The following is a 19,388-nucleotide window of genomic DNA, read 5'->3' as shown; positions in this document are numbered from 1 at the left end:
GTCGCGGAACGTGATATCTTGCTCCCAGACAGACTAAACAACTTCTTTGCTCGCTTTGAGGACAATTCAGTGCCACTGACACGGCCCGCTACCAAAACCTGTGGGCTCTCCTTCACTGCAGCCAACGTGAGTAAAACATTTAAACGTGTTAACCCTCGCAAGGCTGCAGGCCCAGGCGGCATCCCCAGCTGCGTGCTCAGAGCATGCGCAGACCAGCTGGCTGGTGTGTTTATGGATATGTCCAGTCTGCTGTTCCCACATGCTTCAAGATGGCCACCATTGTTCCTGTTCCCAAGAAAGCAAAGATAACTGAGCTAAATGACTAACGCCCCGTAGCACTCACTTCCGTCATCATGAAGTGCTTTGTAGAGACTAGTCAAGGACCATATCACCTCAACCCTACCCGACACCCTAGACCCACTCCAATTTGCTTACCGCCCCAATAGGTCTACAGACGACGCAATCACAATCACACTGCACACTGCCCTAACCTATCCTGACAAGAGGAATACCTACAGTATGTAAGAATGCTGTTCATCGACTACTGCTCAGCATTTAACACCATAGTACCCTCCAAACTCGTCATTAAGCTCAAGACCCTGGGTTTCGTCCCCGCCATGTGCAACTGTCCTGGACTTCCTGATGGGCCACCCCCAGGTGGTGAGGGTAGGTAACAACATCTCCACCCCGCTGATCCTCAACACTGGGGCCCCACAAGGGTGCGTTCTCAGCCCTCTCCTGTACTCCCTGTTCACCAACGACTGCGTGGCCATGCACGCCTCCAACTCAATCAACAAGTTTGCAGACGACACTACAGTGGTAGGCTTGATTACCAACAACGACGAGATGGCCTACAGGGAGGAGGTGAGGGCCCTCGGAGTGTGGTGTCAAGAAAATAACCTCACACTTAATGTCAACAAAACAAAGGAGATGATCGTGGACTTCAGGAAACAGCAGAGGGAGCAGCCCCCTATCCACATCGATGGGACAGTAGTGGAGAGGGTGGAAAGTTTTAAGTTCCTCGGTGTACACATCACGGATATACTGAAATGGTCCACCACACAGACAGCGTGGTGAAGAAGGTGCAGCAGCAGCACCTCTTCAACCTCAGGAGGCTGAAGAAATTCAGCTTGTCACCAAAAGCACTCACAAACTTTTACAGATGCACAATCGAGAGCATCCTATCGGGCTGCATCACCGCCTAGAACTGCAACTGCTCCACCCACAACCGTAAGGCTCTCCAGAGGGTAGTGAGGTCTGCACAACGCATCACCGGGGGCAAACTACCTGCCCTCCAGGACACCTACACCACCTGATGTCACAGGAAAGCCAAAAAGATCATCAAGGACAACACCCACCCGAGCCACTGCCTGTTCACCCCACTATCATCCAGAAGGCGAGGTCAGTACAGGTGCATCAAAGCCGGGACCGAGAGACTGAAAAACAGCTTCTATCTCAAGGCCATTAGACTGTTAAACAGCCATCACTAACATTGAGTGGCTGCTGCCAATATTCTGACTCAACTCTAGCCACTTTAATAATGGAAGAATTGATGTAATAAATGTATCACTAGCCACTTTAAACAATGCCACGTTATATAATGTTGACATACCCTACATTGCTCATCTCATATGTATATACTATACTCTATACCATCTACTGCATCTTGTAATCTTCATGTAATAAATGTATCACTAACCACTTTAAACAATGCCACGTTATATAATGTTTACATACCCTACATTGCTCATCTCATATGTATATACTGTACTCTATACCATCTACTACATCTTGCCTATGCCGTTCGGCCATCACTCATTCATATGTTTTTATATACATATTCTTATTCATTCCTTTACACTTGTGTGTATAAGCTAGTTGTTGTGAAATTGTTAGGTTAGATTACTTGTTAGATATTACTGCATGGTCAGAACTAGAAGCACAAGGATTTTGCTACACTCGCATTAACATCTGCTAACCATGTGTATGTGACAAATAACATTTGATTTGATTTGACACACACACACACACACAGAAAGACACACTTTAGCTCTTCAACCCCAGGATCCATCCAGCCGCTCACTGAGAACCAATGCGAATATATAGTTACCCCCTCAGAGAACTCCAACTTTTCAGCTGAATGATTAAAGTAATTAAATGGACTGGGTCTTATTTGTCTCCCACTGAGCAGAGGTTAATGGAGGTTTCTTGTATGCTTTCTATGGTAGGCCATCCAGACTGTTCTCATAGACTAGATTTAACATAGTAAATGTAGATCAGGGAGACTCATCACAGACAACTTTAGCCTTTTAGTTAATTAGTAACTTTGCAACGACTTACTACGTTTTAGCTACTTTGCAACTACTTAACATGTTAGCTAATCCTAACCCTAACCCAAACCTTAACCCTTTAACCTAACTCCTAACCTTAACCCTAGCCTTAAGCCGGCTAGCTAACGTTAGCAATAGCATTAGCCACCTAGCCAACGTTAGCCACAACAAATTGGAATTCGTAACATATCAAAAGAAAAATCAAATTTATTTATATAGCCCTTCTTACATCAGCTGATATCTCAAAGTGCTGTACAGAGACCCACCCTAAAACCCCAAACAGCAAGCAATGCAGGTGTAGATGCACGGTAGTTAGGAAAAACTCGAAAGACCAAAACCTAGGAAGAAACCTAGAGAGGAACCAGGCTATGATGGGTGGCCAGTCCTCTTCTGGCTGTGCCTGGTGGAGATTATAACAGAACATGGCCAAGATGTTCAAATGTTCATAAATGACCAGCATAGTCAAATAATAATAATCACAGTAGTTGTCGAGGGTGCAGCAAGTCAGCACCTCAGGAGTTAATGGCAGTTGGCTTTTCATAGCCGATCATTAAGAGTATCTCTACCGCTCCTGCTGTCTCTAGAGAGTTGAAAACAGCAGGTCTCGGACAGGTAGCACATCCGGTGAATAGGTCAGGGTTCCATAGCCACAGGCAGAACAGTTGAAACTGGAGCAACAGCATGGCCAGGTGGACTGGGGACAGCAAGGAGTCATCATGCCAGGTAGTCCTGAGGCATGGTCATAGGGCTCTGGTCCTCCGAGAGAGAGAGAAAGAAAGAGAGAAAGAGAGAATTAGAGTGAGCATACTTAAGTTCACACAGCCCCCCGACACATAAACTACTGCAGCATAAATACTGGAGGCTGAGACAGGAGGGGTCAGGAAACACTGTGGCCCCATCCGATAATACCCCCGGACAGGGCCAAACAGGCAGGATATAACCCCACCCACTTTGCCAAAGCACAGCCCCCACACCACTGGAGGGATATCTTCAACCACCAACTTACCATCCTGAGACAAGGCCGAGTATAGCCCACAAAGATCTCCGCCACAGCACAACCCAAAGGGGGGCTTCAACTCAGACAGGAATATCACGTCAGTGACTCAACCCACTCAAGTGACGCACCCCTCCTAGGGACGGCATGGAAAAGCACCAGTAAGCCAGTGACTCAGCCCCTGTAATAGGGTTAGAGGCAGAGAATCCCAGTGGAGAGAGGGGAACCGGCCAGGCAGAGACAGCAAGGGCGGTTCGTTGCTCCAGAGCCTTTCCGTTCACCTTCACACTCCTGGGCCAGACTACACTCAATCATATGACCCACTGAAGAGATGAGTCTTCAGTAAAGACTTAAAAGTTGAGACCGAGTCTGCGTCTCTCACATGGGTAGGCAGACACCTGAAACCCCACCTCTTTAAGGAATACCTAGGATAGGATAAAGTAATCCCTCTCACCCCCCCTTAAAAGATTTAGATGCACTACTGTTCCACTGGATGTCATAAGGTGAATGCACCAATTTGTAAGTCGCCCTGGATAAGAGCGTCTGCTAAATGACTTAAATGTAAATGTAAATGTAGGCAGACCATTCCATAAAAATGTTGCTATATAGGAGAAAGCCCTGCCTCCAGCTGTTTGCTTAGAAATTCTAGGGACAATTAGGAGGCCTGCGTATTGTGACCGTAGCGTACGTGTAGGTATGTACGGCAGGACCAAATCGGAAGGATAGGTAGGAGCAAGCCCATGTAATGCTTTGTAGGTTAGCAGTAAAACCTTGAAATCAGCCCTTGCCTTAACAGGAAGCCAGTGTAGGGGGGTAACATATCATGTGTTTTTACAAAATGTTTACATATTGTCAATTTTTGCTAATTCTTAACATATTGTACGAATTTCAATTCGTAACATATTGTACGAATTGCAATTTGTAACATATCATATGAAATGGATGATGAACATCTACAAATTAAAACTTGTTAGGGATAGGGGTTCCGCTAGCGGCAACATCCGCTAAAAAGGCGGAGCGAGAAATTCAAAAATATTTTTCCGACATATTTAACTTTCATACATTCACAAGTGCAATGGACTAAATTAAAGCTTAACTTCTTGTTAATCTACCCATCGTGTCCGATTTCAAAAAGGCTTTACAGCGAAAGCACACCATATGATTATGTTAGGTCAGAGCCTAGTCACAAAAACACAAACAGCCATTTTCCAGCCAAAGAGAGGAGTAACAAAAAACAGAAATATAGATTAAATTAATCACTAACCTTTGATGATCTTCATCAGATGGCACTCATAGGACTTCATGTTACACAATACATGTGTGTTTTGTTCGATAAAGTTCATATTTATATCCAAAAATCTCAGTTTACATTGGCGTGTTATGGTCAGAGAGCCACATCAATTTACAGAAATACTCATCATAAACTTTGATAAAAGATACAAGTAATATGCACAGAATTATAGATATACTTCTCCTTAATGCAACCGCTGTGTCAGATTTCAAAAAAGCTTTACGGAAAAAGCAAACCATGCAATAATCTGAGTACGGCGCTCAGACACAAAAACAAGCCATACTGATACCCGCCATGTTGTGGAGTCAGTAAAAGTCAGAAATAGTTATAAATATTAACTTACCTTTGATGATCTTCATCAGAATGCACTCCCACGGATCCCAGTTCCACAATAAATTTTTGTTTTGTTTCAATAAATCCATAATTTATGTCCAAATACCTCCTTTTGTTAGCGCGTTTAGTAAACAAATCCAAACTCACGAGGCGCGGGCAAGTCCAGGCGAAAGTTCAGATGGAAGTGCAAAAAGTTATACAGTTCGTAGAAACATGTCAAACAATGTATAGAATCAATCTTTAGGATGTTTTTGACATAAATCTTCAATACTTTTCCAACCGGAGAATTCCTTTGTCTTTAGAAATGCAATGCAGGTCGCTCTCACAGGTGCCTGTGTGATCAGCTCATGGCCTTCTGCCAGACCTCTGGTTGAAACAGCTCTCATTCGCCCCTACTTCACAGTCGAAGCCTCAAACAACTAAAGACTGTTGACATCTAGTAGAGGCCTTAGGAAGTGCAATATGACCCCATAGACACTGTATATCTGATAGGCAATGAGTTGAAAACCTACAAACCTCAGATTTCCCACTTCCTGGTTGGATTTTTCTCAGGTTTTTGCTTGCCATATGAGTTCTATTATACACAGACATCATTCAAACAGTTTTGGAAACTTCAGAGTGTTTTCTATCCAAATCTACTAATAATATGCATATATTAGCTTCTGGGCCTGAGTAGCAGAAAGTTTACTCTGGGCACGCTTTTCCTCCGAATGTGAAAATGCTGCCCCCTATCCCAAACAGGTTTTAATACATACCATATGAAATGGGGTATCTGATTTAAGAACAGAATAATACGAAATGCTCTGAGAACAGGTTGGCCAATCAGGTGTCTGGCTTACCACTGTGCAACTTGAATTCTCTCACTGTAAACTCCATCCCGTTTTCCAGAGTTTTTAAAATCGAAATTCAGGGTTAGGCGCAATAGTTCAGTGTTATGGCATTGTTACTTCAGCAACTAACTCATCAAGCCTACTTTTTTTTCATAAATAGTTTATGTAATTCGATCTCTAACATATTTGTCAAAAGTCGTCATAAGAAGAAATGCGGAAGAGACTTTATGGTCGCACTACGATTCCTTTGGTTTTTCGCCAAAATTACTCTGTTCCATTCATGGATTTGTTCATTAAAACCTCTTCAATATAAAGTCCCCTGTTAAGGGGACCTACGTGGTTCTGGTACCGATTCCCATCACCATTTTTGCTTATAAAGCCATCTGTGGACACTGTCGATTTTAAATGGTCTTACATTGAGCGGTAGTCCTGATTCCCACGGACACAGGAGTATGCCTCTTCTGCCTGTGTGAAACAGGATGTCAAATCTGACACCACTTGAGCCTGGGAATTCCCTTCTACCATTTCATTCGCTCTTCCGAATGTAGGCAAGCTAGAGCTCTGTGAGATGTTCACAGAGATGGGGGCAGACATTTTGTTCAAGAGAGACTTTTAGAAAATACTTTCTATATTATATATTTTCTCTAACACTAAATATACAAATATGTATTTTATAGTTATGAGGAAGGTGGAATCTTGTAGTTAGTCGTTGTATGCATTTATTATACTATATTTAGAACAAATACAAGTAATTGCAAGCCTTATTCATACAGTTTTACATAATATACAATTATGTAAAACATACAGGAAATACATAATATACCATTTTTCATATTTGATCATATTTGTACTGTGTACTTGAGCTTGTGTTCTCAATAGTGACGACACCTCAGCAATTTATTTTTTTTAATTACCAGAAAGTTGAGATTTGAACCTTTCTTGGAGTATGCAGCATTACTAGTTATTGTTTATGGCCCTCTCATGATAAATCATTACTTTAGGGGATTACGTAGTTACATTTTACATTACATTTAATTACATTTAAGAGTTCTTTAAATGTTACTCCAAAAATGGTTCACGGTAAGCAATCAAATCCATGTGGTTAAAGGCAGTCTCAGCGATATGACAGATGCAGAAAGTAAACAGCATAGTGGGTCAATTTCTGTTTCAACTAAAAGCATTGAAGCAGGAGGTTCAACTTCGCCGCTGTTTGGGCCTATGGCTAACACGCTGTACACCAGGGGTGAGCAAACTTTTTGGCTCGAGGGCCAGATCAGGATTTTGAAATTCAACGGAGGGACGCATTTTTTGGGTGACCAATTGTTTGTTAAAATCAATTTGTGGCGTTCTCCCGAGTGGCGCAGCGGTGCTTGAGGTTTCACTACAGACCCGGGTTCAATCCCAGGCTGTGTCACAGCTGGCCGTGACTGGGAGACCCATGAAGCAGAGCACAATTGGCCCAGCGTCGTCCGGGATAGGAGAGGGTTGCGCTCATGCACCCTGACACGGTCGCCAGGTGTACGGTGTTTCCTCCGACACATTGGTGTGGCTGGCTTCCGGGTTAAGCGGGCATTATGTCAAGAAGCAGTGCGTCTTGGCTGGGTTGTGTTTCGAAGGACACACGGCTCTCGAACTTCGCCTCTCCCGAGTCTGTACGGGAGTTGCAGCGATGGGACAAGACTGTAACTACCAATTGGATACCATGAAATTGGGGAGAAAAAAGGGGTAAAATAAATAGATTAAAAAAAATATGTATATATATATTTTTTTAATGTCTTGCGGGCCAATGCTGCTGGTGGAAACATAATTTAGCTGAGTCTACCTTTAAGCTGAAATAAATGTAAATGCTTACCTTGTTTTCCTCGTATTTATTTGACGCACCAGAGTTATGGATGCAAGGACTAACCATCCAAGATGTAACAGTTATACACCTTTATCCATGTTTTGAGGCTATACAGTGTTTGTTCACATTTACTTTGTTTACAACGTTGGAGTTTAACAAGCTTATATTTGGGTTCCAACGTGGTACGATAGTTGAACTAAGCTCATGAGGCATTTATAAGCTCTTCAAGAATCAATGGATACATATCATTCATTTAATAAGGGCTCCCGAGGGTCGCAGCAGTCTTAGGCACTGCATCGCAGTGCTAGAGGCGTCACTACAGACCCTGGTTCACTTCCAGGCTGTATGACAACCGGCCGTGATTGGGAGTCCCATAGGGTGGCGCACAATTGTCCCAGTGTCGTCCAGGTTAGGGTTTGGCCGGGGTAGGCCGTCATTGCAAATAAGAATTTGTTCTTAACTGACATGCCTAGTTAAATAAAGATTAATACAAATAAATAAAAATGTATACATTAAAAAACGGATGTGGCATCAGCAGATGGCCCCTTAAAAACCAACCCTGAGACAGATGCTGAATTGCGATTGGACGATATCCAATGCATGACAAATCATGGCGTTCTAAACCATTTAGTTTTCAGGGAAAAACAGAGACAGAGAAGACGCAAAGTCTGAAAATCGTGTTTCTTTAAAACCCTCTCAGGCGGTTATTTTACACGTGCTACGTGAGGTTATTCCAAGCAGAGACATTTCACTGGCTAATTCTTTCTGGTGTGGTGGGTGGGGAGAGCGGGGAGGGAACAATAAGTAGACCAGAGCTATCTGTTATTGTTTAGTTTCACACATGAAAAAATCCTGTCTGTGTAAGTGGACGTTCCCTTTCTCACGTGAGCATGGTAAACTGAATTTATCTACTTTGGTTCCAAGGATCCAGCCTAAAATAATGATTTCCTGCTGTGGCCAGACATGGACAGTTTTGGCTATACTTGCAGCTGTATAGCCAAATCGCTATCAGACATTGAGGTCTGGGTTAGGTTGTTAGTGCTCTGACTTATGTTGCTCTTCGTCCTGTTAATTATTTTGTAAACATTGTAGGTAGGCCTACTTGACTATTGTTTATATTAGTAATAGCCCTCACTGCGAAGGCTAACTGCACATTGTGTAAAGCCCATGCCTCCCTGTATACCAGTAATAGATTGTACTTAGGCCTTAAGTGAGCTTCTACACCATGTCAGTTGAGCATCATCATTAAGATCCAAAGTTGATTGGTTGTGCTGTGAGGCCTGGTTTCGTAGTGTCTGATTACCAGTATGGCAAGAGGGAGCAGTGCTACAGAGACGAGACCTAGCTAGTGGCTAATACTATAGTAATTAGGATTGGGCTACATGACTAACGTTTACCTGCTCTGGGATAGGGATGATACCTAGTCAATTGTACAACTGAATGCAAACAACTGAAATGTATCTTCCACATTTAACCCAACCCTTCTGAATCCGAGAGGTGCTGAGGGCTGCCTTAATCGACATCCACATCTTCTGCGCCCGGGGAATAGTGGGTTAACTGCCTTGCTCAGAGACAAAACGGCAGATTTTTACCTTGTCAGCTCGGGGATTCGATACAGCAACCTTTCGGTTACTGACCCAATGCTCTAACCACTAAGCTACCTGCTGCTCTATATAGCACCATCTCTTCTGCCAGCCCCACTCTCACTCCCTACAGCTGTTCTGCACTGATACCATTCTGCTGCTATGCTCTCCTCACTAGTCCATCATCACACACAGTCAGAAAGTCAGTCAGTCCCTGGTGAGATGGCTATTCGCCAGACCACTATACAGCTCCCAGACTCCCAAACATTCTCCTTCTCTGTTTAACTTTTTTTCTCTGTGTCCTATCCTTCCCTTCCTCATCTCTCTTATCAAATCCATCCTCAATAAAGCTTCCTGTGGTGGTATGATTAAAAATGCCACGTTGGGCCGTATTGTATCTCCTGGATTCCCTGGCAACTACAGCAACAACTTGACGTGCCATTGGGTCCTGGAGGCTCCTGAAGGCCACCGGCTTCATGTTCACTTTGAGAAAATGGCTTTGGCTGAGGATGATGACAGGTAGAGTACACAGAAAGATGGATGGAAGCTGTGTGTGTGTGTGTGTGTGTGTGTGTGTGTGTGTGTGTGTGTGTGTGTGTGTGTGTGTGTGTGTGTGTGTGTGTGTGTGTGTGTGTGTGTGTGTGTGTGTGTGTGTGTGTGTGTGTGTGTGTGTGTGTGTGTGTGTGAGAAGGGGGGTGTTGGTGCGTGCTCAAGTGGTAGAACTTGGAGGCGTCTTTTTTATTTGTTGCTAATTAGTTTCCAGTTGGGCTAGATATGGCAGGTTTTACCTCAGGCTGTCAGAATGCGATGCAACACTGGGCAACAACACCTAGCCTAATTGTATGCCTTAAATAGGCATATGCTTGCTAAGGCTATGCAACTAAATCCCCTATGTGAGTGACTATGAGTCAAATTTGAACGGGTTGGAGGATGAAATTGAAACGGCTTTATGTCATTTCAAATAATTAACTGTATTTCCTCATGCAAATTAATTGATGGACTATAGAGGCCACTCAGACGCGGGGAGACAGTATTTAATTACATTTTTGTACCATAACTACTATGTCTCAAGGCTGTGGTAACAAACTGACATTGAATGAAGCCGCTTGCTGCCGAGTTGTGTAGAATCTTATCACAGGGTTATTACAGCCACAGATGAAACAATGAGCGCCACTTCAGAACCACTCACCACTCCCTTTGGATGTTTCTCTTAGTCCTCAATGGCAAGTGTGTCTCATTCCCCCTCCCCCATTTTATTAAGCACTATTTTTGATTGTGTTTCAGACTCCTTATTAAGAATGGGAACAACATTGACTCCCCTCCGCTGTATGACTCCTACGAGGTGGAGTACCTGCCCAATGAGGGCGTGGTGAGCACAGGCCGTCACCTCTTTGTGGAGTTCACCACAGATGGGACGGTCACCTCTACGGGAGCAGCAATCAGATATGAAGGTACTTCAAAGACTCAACAGAATACTAACATTTATTCAACCTATGCTAACTAATGTCAAATTGAGAATTGATGGTGACTTATTGGAACAAAAAATCCATGTGTGATTTCAGCTTTTGCAAAGGGCACATGCTATGGGCCCTTTGTGAAGTATGGCAACTTCACCAGCAGTGACACGGCCTACGGTGTGGGTGCGGTGGTGGAATTTGCCTGTGACCCTGGCTACACTCTGGAGCAGGGCTCAGTCATCATTGAATGTCTGGACGCAGAGAACCCCCAGTGGAATGAGACAGAGCCAGCCTGCAGGGGTGAGTCCTCATCCCATTTCAAAGCCAGGCCACAGAATTTCCCCTGCTCATGTTTGGCTAATTCTCTATCAGCATCTGAGTACAATCTAGGAACCCCAGTCACAATAAACCCAGTCTCCCAGGATCTGATCGTCAATGACTTTTCAAAATATAATGCGTCCTAGCCCGTGTGTATCCAGGGCAGGTTTCAGTAGTGCTACAGACTGAAGGTATTCCCCTGTGCAGTCTAGGCTACACACTGAGTCATATGGCCCGTGGCGATCAAAGCCTAGGTGTATTCTCTCTTTCTCCCTGCTGCTCTCTCTCTCTTTCTCTTTCGCCATCCTTTTCTTTCATTAATTCTTTCTTTCTTTCTTTTTCTCTCTCTCTCTCTCTCACTCTCTTGGTCCCTTTCCCCCTTTTACTTTAGCTTTTTCTCTCTCACTCTCTCTCTTTCCCACAGACACACACACACACACACACACACACTGACCTCAAAACCTCTTACACTTTATCTACTTCCCCTGCACTGCCCCACACCACACTGCCCTTGATCTTACAGCTCTTCAGCAAAGGTAGACATTAAAGGATTCAATTTCTGCTGAGCTACAGTACTGTATTTTACCTAGTTAGCCATTTGTAATGGTTCTATACCACCCCTATTGCTCTTGAGTTTCCAAGGAGCATGGAAAGTCATTATGAATGGTATTCTGTTCAGCAGTGATGCTCTTTCATCGCTGTCTCTTATTTACCCATGTGAATTCACATGGCATTTGAAAGATGTCCCACAGTCCCCAGACCTACAGCAAAACCACATATTATTTCATATCATTAGCTCAGCTGGCACTGACATTTTAGATGTTCAATCACTTTACTGTGAGTAGACCTACATGTTGTTAGTTTGATATTGGTGTTTACTTTTGAACTATTTTGGATTATCACAAAAGTGTTGGCCATGAATGTGTGTTTCTCAGTATTTGGATTTGACTCTGTGTTTGTGCGTGTGTGTCCCAGCTGTGTGTAGTGGTGAAATCACAGATTCAGCCGGGGTGGTTCTCTCTCCAAACTGGCCTGAGACCTACGACAAGGGCCAGGACTGCATCTGGGGCATCCACGTGGAAGAGGACAAGAGGATTATGCTGGACATCCAAGTGTAAGAGACAGCTCTCTGCTCCAACAGCAGCCATAGTGGTCACTGCTCAGCTAGCACATAATGTTCTGAGAACCATACGTTTCTTAGAGCTTGGTGAGAGTGTGGTTGTCCTTTGGTTATTTAGCGTACAGCTTTCTGTGAATGGTGCAGGATAGTTGCTTGGCTTTGGAACGTTGTTAGTGCATTTAACCCTCTGACCCATACTAACACAGGTGTGATCATTCTACGTGGTCCATGCAACATACGCTCAATTAGAACGTTCAGTTATGATAGACACAGCAGTCAGCGTTTGAGCTGGCCACACTGTTTTTACACAGAAACATTTTGCATAAACAGTCTTCACGTGGTTATGTCCTCATTGTGAGCAGTTTAGTTTTGGATGCAATGTTCCTCGACATTCACAGAAGTAGCAACAGCATAATATAACTCTCATCCAGACCGGAAAATGTAGGCTGTATTAGTTGTAGCTCTTACTGAGGAAAGAGTGACCTAACACAAACGGTCCTATTTAGCTCTTGACTGACAGAAACCATAATATGAATTAGTTAATAGCAATTAGTATTTACAATTCATCACGTGTGAGCTCACCAGTGGTCGACATAATTGAGTAAAACACTTTCAGAAAATGTACAAGTAATCCGACGATGGGTAGTTTGTGGGCGCTGCGGTGTTTGTTTTTCACGTCAACCAAATGTAAGTTTGATGATGAGTTTGGTCTGTTTGCAGTATGTATGTTGAAGGGAGTTGTGTCGTCTACCATCATTCACTTCCATCATTCACTTACGGAAGTTAACTTGAAAGACTAATGAACCATCCCTTCACATCTTTGGTCTGACGTTTACGTGACAACAGAATGCATTGGTGTCAACAAGCATGGCCCCACCCATTGCTGGCAATTAGCTTAGCATTACCTCATCATAATCAGAACAACCTTCAAAAAAGTACATCACAACCTTTCAAAATGCACATCATTTGTGTCCATCACAATCTATTCAAGAATCAGAATGCATGATTTGTCACCAGAACTTGAAAACGTGAATAAAACAGTAAATACACTTTGCTCCAAACGTACAAAGGGTGTGCTGCAGTGAAGAAGACAACACGATATACAGAAACAAACTATAATGATAACACAATAAGGCACATACTTTGCACACATGTCCAAAGTTATTAGTAGTAAAGACAACAACAATGAAGGCAATGCAAGCGCCAATAGATGCACAAATGTCTGCATACTTGATCTGGGGAAATACTGGGGAAGTGCTTGGGCTCTGTCAAAGAGAAACATTTGTCCGTAATGCCTCAAATGTAAATTGTCCGCAATAGTGAAATGTGCTACTTCTATGTGAATTAATGAGGAGGCAGAACACACCTTAATTCAAACAGTTGCTAGAAAATAAAACTTGTTAGATTTTTTATTTTTTATTGACAAGTTGAAACAGTCTATCGATAATTATCAGCAAACGTGCCTTGGTTTGAGAGCAGCATGCATTAACTGTTATGTAACAATCACATTTTGGAACAGTGAGTGCATTCTGACATCACACGCATAAATAAACTCACTCTGGCGAGACAGTTAGAGATATTTGGAACTCCCATGTGAATAGGTTAAGTAACTTGACAAAAAATATAACATTATTTTCATTGTATTTCATTACTTGAACACGGTGGTCATCAATGTTTTCTGAGTCTCTGATCACTTTCTGAGTCAAAATACAAACATGACATAAACTTAAGCCTATGCAACATTCACCCGTTAAAAAAAGTACTGTTGCCATGAGGTTTGTGCAGTAGGCTATAGGCTATTGCCAATGCATTGTTGTTCACAACATTTAAAAATATATACACTACCATTCAAAAGTCTGGGGTCACTTAGAATTGTCCTTGTTTTTGAAAGAAAAGCACATTCTTTGTCCATTAAATAACATCAAATTGATCAGAAATACAGTGTAGACATTGTTAATGTTGTACATGACTATTGTAGCTGGAAACAGCAGATTATTTATGGAATATCTACATACAGAGGCCCATTATCAGTTATCAGGCATACAGAGGCCCATTATCAGCAACCATCACTCCTGTGTTCCAATAGCACGTTGTGTTAGCTAATCCAAGTTTATAATTTTAAAAGGCTAATTGATCATTAGAAAACCCTTTTGCAATTATGTTAGCACAGTTGAAAACTGTAGTGCTGATTAAAGAAGCAATAAAACTGGCCTTCTTTAGACTAGTTGAATATCTAGAGCATCAGCATTTGTGGGTTCGATTACAGGCTCAAAATGGCCAGATGCAAAGACCTTTCTTCTGAAACTCGTCAGTCTATTCTTCTGAGAAATGAAGGCTATATTCCATGCGAGAAATCGCCAAGAAACTGAAGATCTCGTACAACGCTGTGTACTACTCCCTTCACAGAACAGCGCAACTGGCTCTAACCAGAATAGAAAGAGGAGTGGGAGGCCCCGGTGCACAGCTGAGCAAGAGGACAAGTACATTAGAGTGTCTAGTTAGAGAAACAGATGCCTCACAAGTCCTCAACTGGCAGCTTCATTAAATAGTACCGGCAAAGCACCAGTCTCAACGTCAATAGTGAAGAGGCAATTCCAGGATGCTGGCTTTCTCACAGTAAGAACTTTCCTTTTTGCCTGCTACGTTACAGCAGACACGGTAATCTGAGCCATCCGATTAGCCAAAGGTAGACCTAAGTTTACATACACCTTAGCCAAATACATTTAAACTCAGTTTTTCATAATTCCTGACATTTAATCCGAGTAACATTTCCCTGTCTAAGGTCAGCTAGGATCAGCACTTTATTTTAAGAATGTGAAATGTCAGAATAATAGTAGAGAGAATGATTTATTTCAGCTTTTACTTCTTTCATCACATTCGCAGTGGGTCAGAAGTTTACATACACTCAATGAGTATTTGGTAGCATTGCCTTTAAATTGTTTAACTTGGGTCAAACATTTCGGGTAGCCTTCCACAAGCTTCCCATAATAAGTTGGGTGAATTTTGTCCCATTCCTCCTGACAGAGCCGGTGCAACTGAGTCAGGTTCGTAGGCTTCCTTGGTCGCACATGCTTTTTCAGTTCTGCCAACAAATTGTCTATAGGGTTGAAGTCAGTGCTTTATGATGGCCACTCCAATACCTTGACTTTGTTGTCCTTAAGCCATTTTGCCACAACTTTGGAAGTATGCCTGGGGTCATTGTCCATTTGGAAGACCCATTTGTGACCAAGCTTTAACTTCCTGACTGATGTCTTGAGATGTTGCTTCAATATATCCACATAAGTGTCATCTATTTTGTGAAGTGCACCAGTCCCTCCTGCAGCAAAGCACCCCCATAACATGATGCTGCCACCCCCATGCTTCACGGTTAGGATGGTGTTCTTTGGCTTGCAAGCCTCCCTCTTTTACCTCCAAACATAACGATGGTCATTATGGCCAAGCAGTTCTATTTTTGTTTCATCAGACCAGAGGACATTTCTCCAAAAAGTACAATCTTTGTCCAGTTGCAAACCCTAGTCTGTTTTTTTTATGGCGGTTTTGGGGGAGTGGCTTCTTCCTTGCTGAGTGGCCTTTCAGGTTATGTCGATATAGGACTCGTTTTTACTGTGGTTGTAGATACTTTTGTACCTGTTTCCTCCAGCATCTTCACAAGTTCCTTTGCTGTTGTCTGGGATTTATTTGCACTTTTCGCACCAAAGTACGTTCATCTCTAGGAGACAGAACGCGTCTCCTCCCTAGTATGACAGCTGCGTGATCCCATGATGTTTATACTTGCGTACTATTGTTTGTACAAATGAATGTGGTACCTTCAGGCATTTGGAAATTGCTCCCAAGGATGAACCAGACTTGTGGAGGTCCACAATTTTTTTTCTGATGTCTTCGCCGATTTCTTTTGATTTCCCCATGATGTGAAGCATCAAGAGTTTGAAGGTAGGCCTTAAAATACATCCACAGGTACACCTCCAATTGACTCAAATGAGGTCAATTAGCCTATCAGAAACGTTAAGAAACAATGATCTTTTGTGGGAATTTCAGTACTTCAGCACAACGTTTCCTACAGTTTTCCTCTTGGTTCTATTTAAAGTTGTTCTCAAATTGTTCCGGAAACATGAAGAAAACTTTCCATAAACACCACAAGAAAACCTTAGTAATGTTCAGAAAATACATTCCACAAATACATTCCATTCTCAGTGTCAACAAAACTCTATCGTCTGTTTGTTCAGGTGTGTTGGCCTCATCCACTAATTGGCCACAGTTGATCTTAATGAGTGTTTGTTTCCTTAGAAATGGGGTCTGTTTGAATAGACTAAAATAATCAGGTTTTTATGTGTAAAAAAAAACCTTGCCACATTCTGGTGGCGCAGTGGAGTAATTCCATGGATAGAGAACAGAAGATTATAGGTTTGAATCTCAGTGATGTTGTGTCACAATAATGTGTTCTATCGGTTCTTGGAGTTCAAAAAAGTTAAGCTAGCAGTCTTCCTATAAGTATTTTTTTTTCATTCTTGTGAAAGTTTTAAGGAAGTTATTTTTTTTAAATCAAAATGACCCATAATTTTGGATTTCAGAACGTTAATAAAACCACCCAGGAAGCCTTTAAAGGAACTGGAGTAAAATGTTCTCAGAATCTCCCTGCAACATAAAAAGAAACGTTCACACAACAGGTGAAATTCCCACTTCCGTTTTCAGAACGTTTAAAAACTTTTCTGTTTTACCGGTCAGGAAGCTAACGGCTTCGTTCCCAGAACCAATGTGAAACCAAACATTGCTGGATGCAGTTCAAGCCAACCTTATGTCATTTAAGGTCACAACTTGCTTTTCTTCTTTTATGAAAAACATAAAGAGTAGATGTCAAGTTCTGCTACTGAGTCTTTGTTTTCCATTTTTTTTTTTTTAAACGTGCACACTCATGGACACACTCTCAAACACAGGCAAAGGAATGCTGCAAGTACACAAGGTAAAATCTCAGATTGTAGAACTATCCTAAAGGGAGAGCATTGCTACTGATGTTGAAATCTATGTTTTCGTCCATTGTATTGAATATTCAGCACAGCTTACAGCACACTCTCTGACCAGATTAGCCACTAAGCCTCCATGCTCTCCCTTTCCCTAGTGTGTGTCTCAGAGTTGGCTTTGAAATGCATATGCTCTGGCAGTGAGACCACTCTGAGCCACTTACCCAGCCCTCTCAACAATGTTAATTCACCACTTAAACACACACACACACACACACACACAAACACACACACACACACACACACACACACACACGCCTGCCTCACTCATCTTATACGGTATACACTGTGTGTGTGTGTGTGTGTATATGTGTGTGTGTGTGTGTGTGTGTGTGTGTGTGTGTGTGTGTGTGTGTGTGTGTGTGTGTGTGTGTGTGTGTGTGTGTGTGTGTGTGTGTGTGTGTGTGTGTGTGTGATGTTTAGTATGGGTTTCATACGCTAGCGTCACACTCTATTTGTTTCAACTAAATATAATTAAATAACTGGTTCCACATCCTTTTTATTATTTACTCAACTTTTCGGTCAAAATGTTACATGAACTTAACATTTTTTGCTGAACCCAACATGAGAAAACATACACTGCTCAAAAAATAAAGGGAACACTTAATCAACACAATGTAACTCCAAGTCAATCACACTTCTGTGAAATCAAACTGTCCACTTAGGAAGCAACACTGATTGACAATACATTTCACATGCTGTTGTGCAAATGGAATAGACAACAGGTGGAAATTATAGGCAATTAACAAGACACCCCCAATAAAGGAGTGGTTCTGCAGGTGGTGACCACAGACCACTTCTCAGTTCCTATGCTTCCTGGCTGATGTTTTGGTCACTTTTGAATGCTGGCTGTGCTTTCACTCTAGTGGTAGCATGAGACGGAGTCTACAACCCACACAAGTGGCTCAGGTAGTGCAGCTCATCCAGGATGGGACATCAATGCGAGCTGTGGCAAGAAGGTTTGCTGTGTCTGTCAGCGTAGTGTCCAAAGCATGGAGGCGCTACCAGGAGACAGGCCAGTACATCAGGAGACGTGGAGGAGGCCGTAGGAGGGCAACAACCCAGCAGCAGGACCGCTACCTCCGCCTTTGTGCAAGGAAGAGCAGGAGGAGCACTGCCAGAGCCCTGCAAAATGACCTGCAGCAGGCCACAAATGTGCATGTGTCTGCTCAAACGGTCAGAAACAGACTCCATGAGGGTGGTATGAGGGCCAGACGTCCACGGGTGGGGGTTGTGCTTACAGCCCAACACCGTGCAGGACGTTTGGCATTTGCCAGAGAACACCAAAATTGGCAAATTCGCCACTGGCGCCCTGTGCTCTTCACAGATGAAAGCCGGTTCACGCTGAGCACATGTGACAGACGTGACAGAGTCTGGAGACACCGTGGAGAACGTTCTGCTGCCTGCAACATCCTCCAGCATGACCGATTTGTCGGTGGGTCAGTCATGGTGTGGGGTGGCATTTCTTTGGGGGACCGCACAGCCCTCCATGTGCTCGCCAGAGGTAGCCTGACTGCCATTAGGTACCGAGATGAGATCCTCAGACCCCTTGTGAGACCATATGCTGGTGTGGTTGGCCCTGGGTTCCTCCTAATGCAAGACAATGCTAGACCTCATGTGGCTGGAGTGTGTCAGCAGTTCCTGCAAGAGGAAGGCATTGATGCTATGGACTTGCCCGCCCGTTCCCCAGACCTGAATCCAATTGAGCACATCTGGGACATCCTGTCTCGCTCCATCCACCAACGCCACGTTGCACCACAGACTGTCCAGGAGTTGGCGGATGCTTTAGTCCAGGTCTGGGAGGAGATCCCTCAGGAGACCATCCGCCACCTCATCAAGAGCATGCCCAGGCGTTGTAGGGAGGTCATACAGGCACGTGGAGGCCACACATACTACTGAGCCTCATTTTGACTTGTTTTAAGGACATTACATCAAAGTTGGATCAGCCTGTAGTGTGGTTTTCCACTTTAATTTTGAGTGTGACTCCAAATCCAGACCTCCATGGGTTGATAAATTTGATTTCCATTGATAATTTTTGTGTGATTTTGTTGTCAGCACATTCAACTATGTAAAGAAAAAAGTATTTAATAAGAATATTTCATTCATTCAGATCTAGGATGTGTTATTTTAGTGTTCCCTTTATTTTTTCTAGCAGTGTAAATAACATTCAGTCAACTTAAAATTATGTTTTTGCTCAATTTGTCTCATATGTTCATTCAACTAGAAACTATTATTTTGCCATTTTACCTAAAACAAAAGGCTATGGAACTAGTT

General features: G+C 42.9%; 1 protein-coding gene across 5 annotated transcripts in view; it reads left to right on the top strand.

Annotated features, from left to right (window-relative positions):
- Nucleotides 1–19,388, top strand: part of LOC115135716 (seizure protein 6 homolog) — a 242,173-nt gene that overhangs the window by 202,692 nt on the left and 20,093 nt on the right. For all 5 annotated transcript variants that reach the window (XR_003864518.2, XM_029670721.2, XM_029670717.2 and 2 more), the window contains exons 6-9: nt 9,555–9,723; nt 10,489–10,655; nt 10,767–10,961; nt 11,955–12,093. Coding sequence is in view for 4 of the 5 variants with exons in the window: in XM_029670721.2 (XP_029526581.1) it covers nt 9,555–9,723; nt 10,489–10,655; nt 10,767–10,961; nt 11,955–12,093 (670 nt within the window). In the remaining variant the exon portion in view is untranslated. The remainder of the gene's footprint in view (nt 1–9,554; nt 9,724–10,488; nt 10,656–10,766; nt 10,962–11,954; nt 12,094–19,388) is intronic.

Source organism: Oncorhynchus nerka, linkage group LG10 (genome assembly GCF_034236695.1).
Source record: "Oncorhynchus nerka isolate Pitt River linkage group LG10, Oner_Uvic_2.0, whole genome shotgun sequence".
NCBI classification, from domain to species: domain Eukaryota; kingdom Metazoa; phylum Chordata; class Actinopteri; order Salmoniformes; family Salmonidae; genus Oncorhynchus; species Oncorhynchus nerka.
The sequence above is the reverse complement of the archived record's forward strand: the minus strand, read 5'-3'. Positions and strand labels throughout refer to the sequence as shown.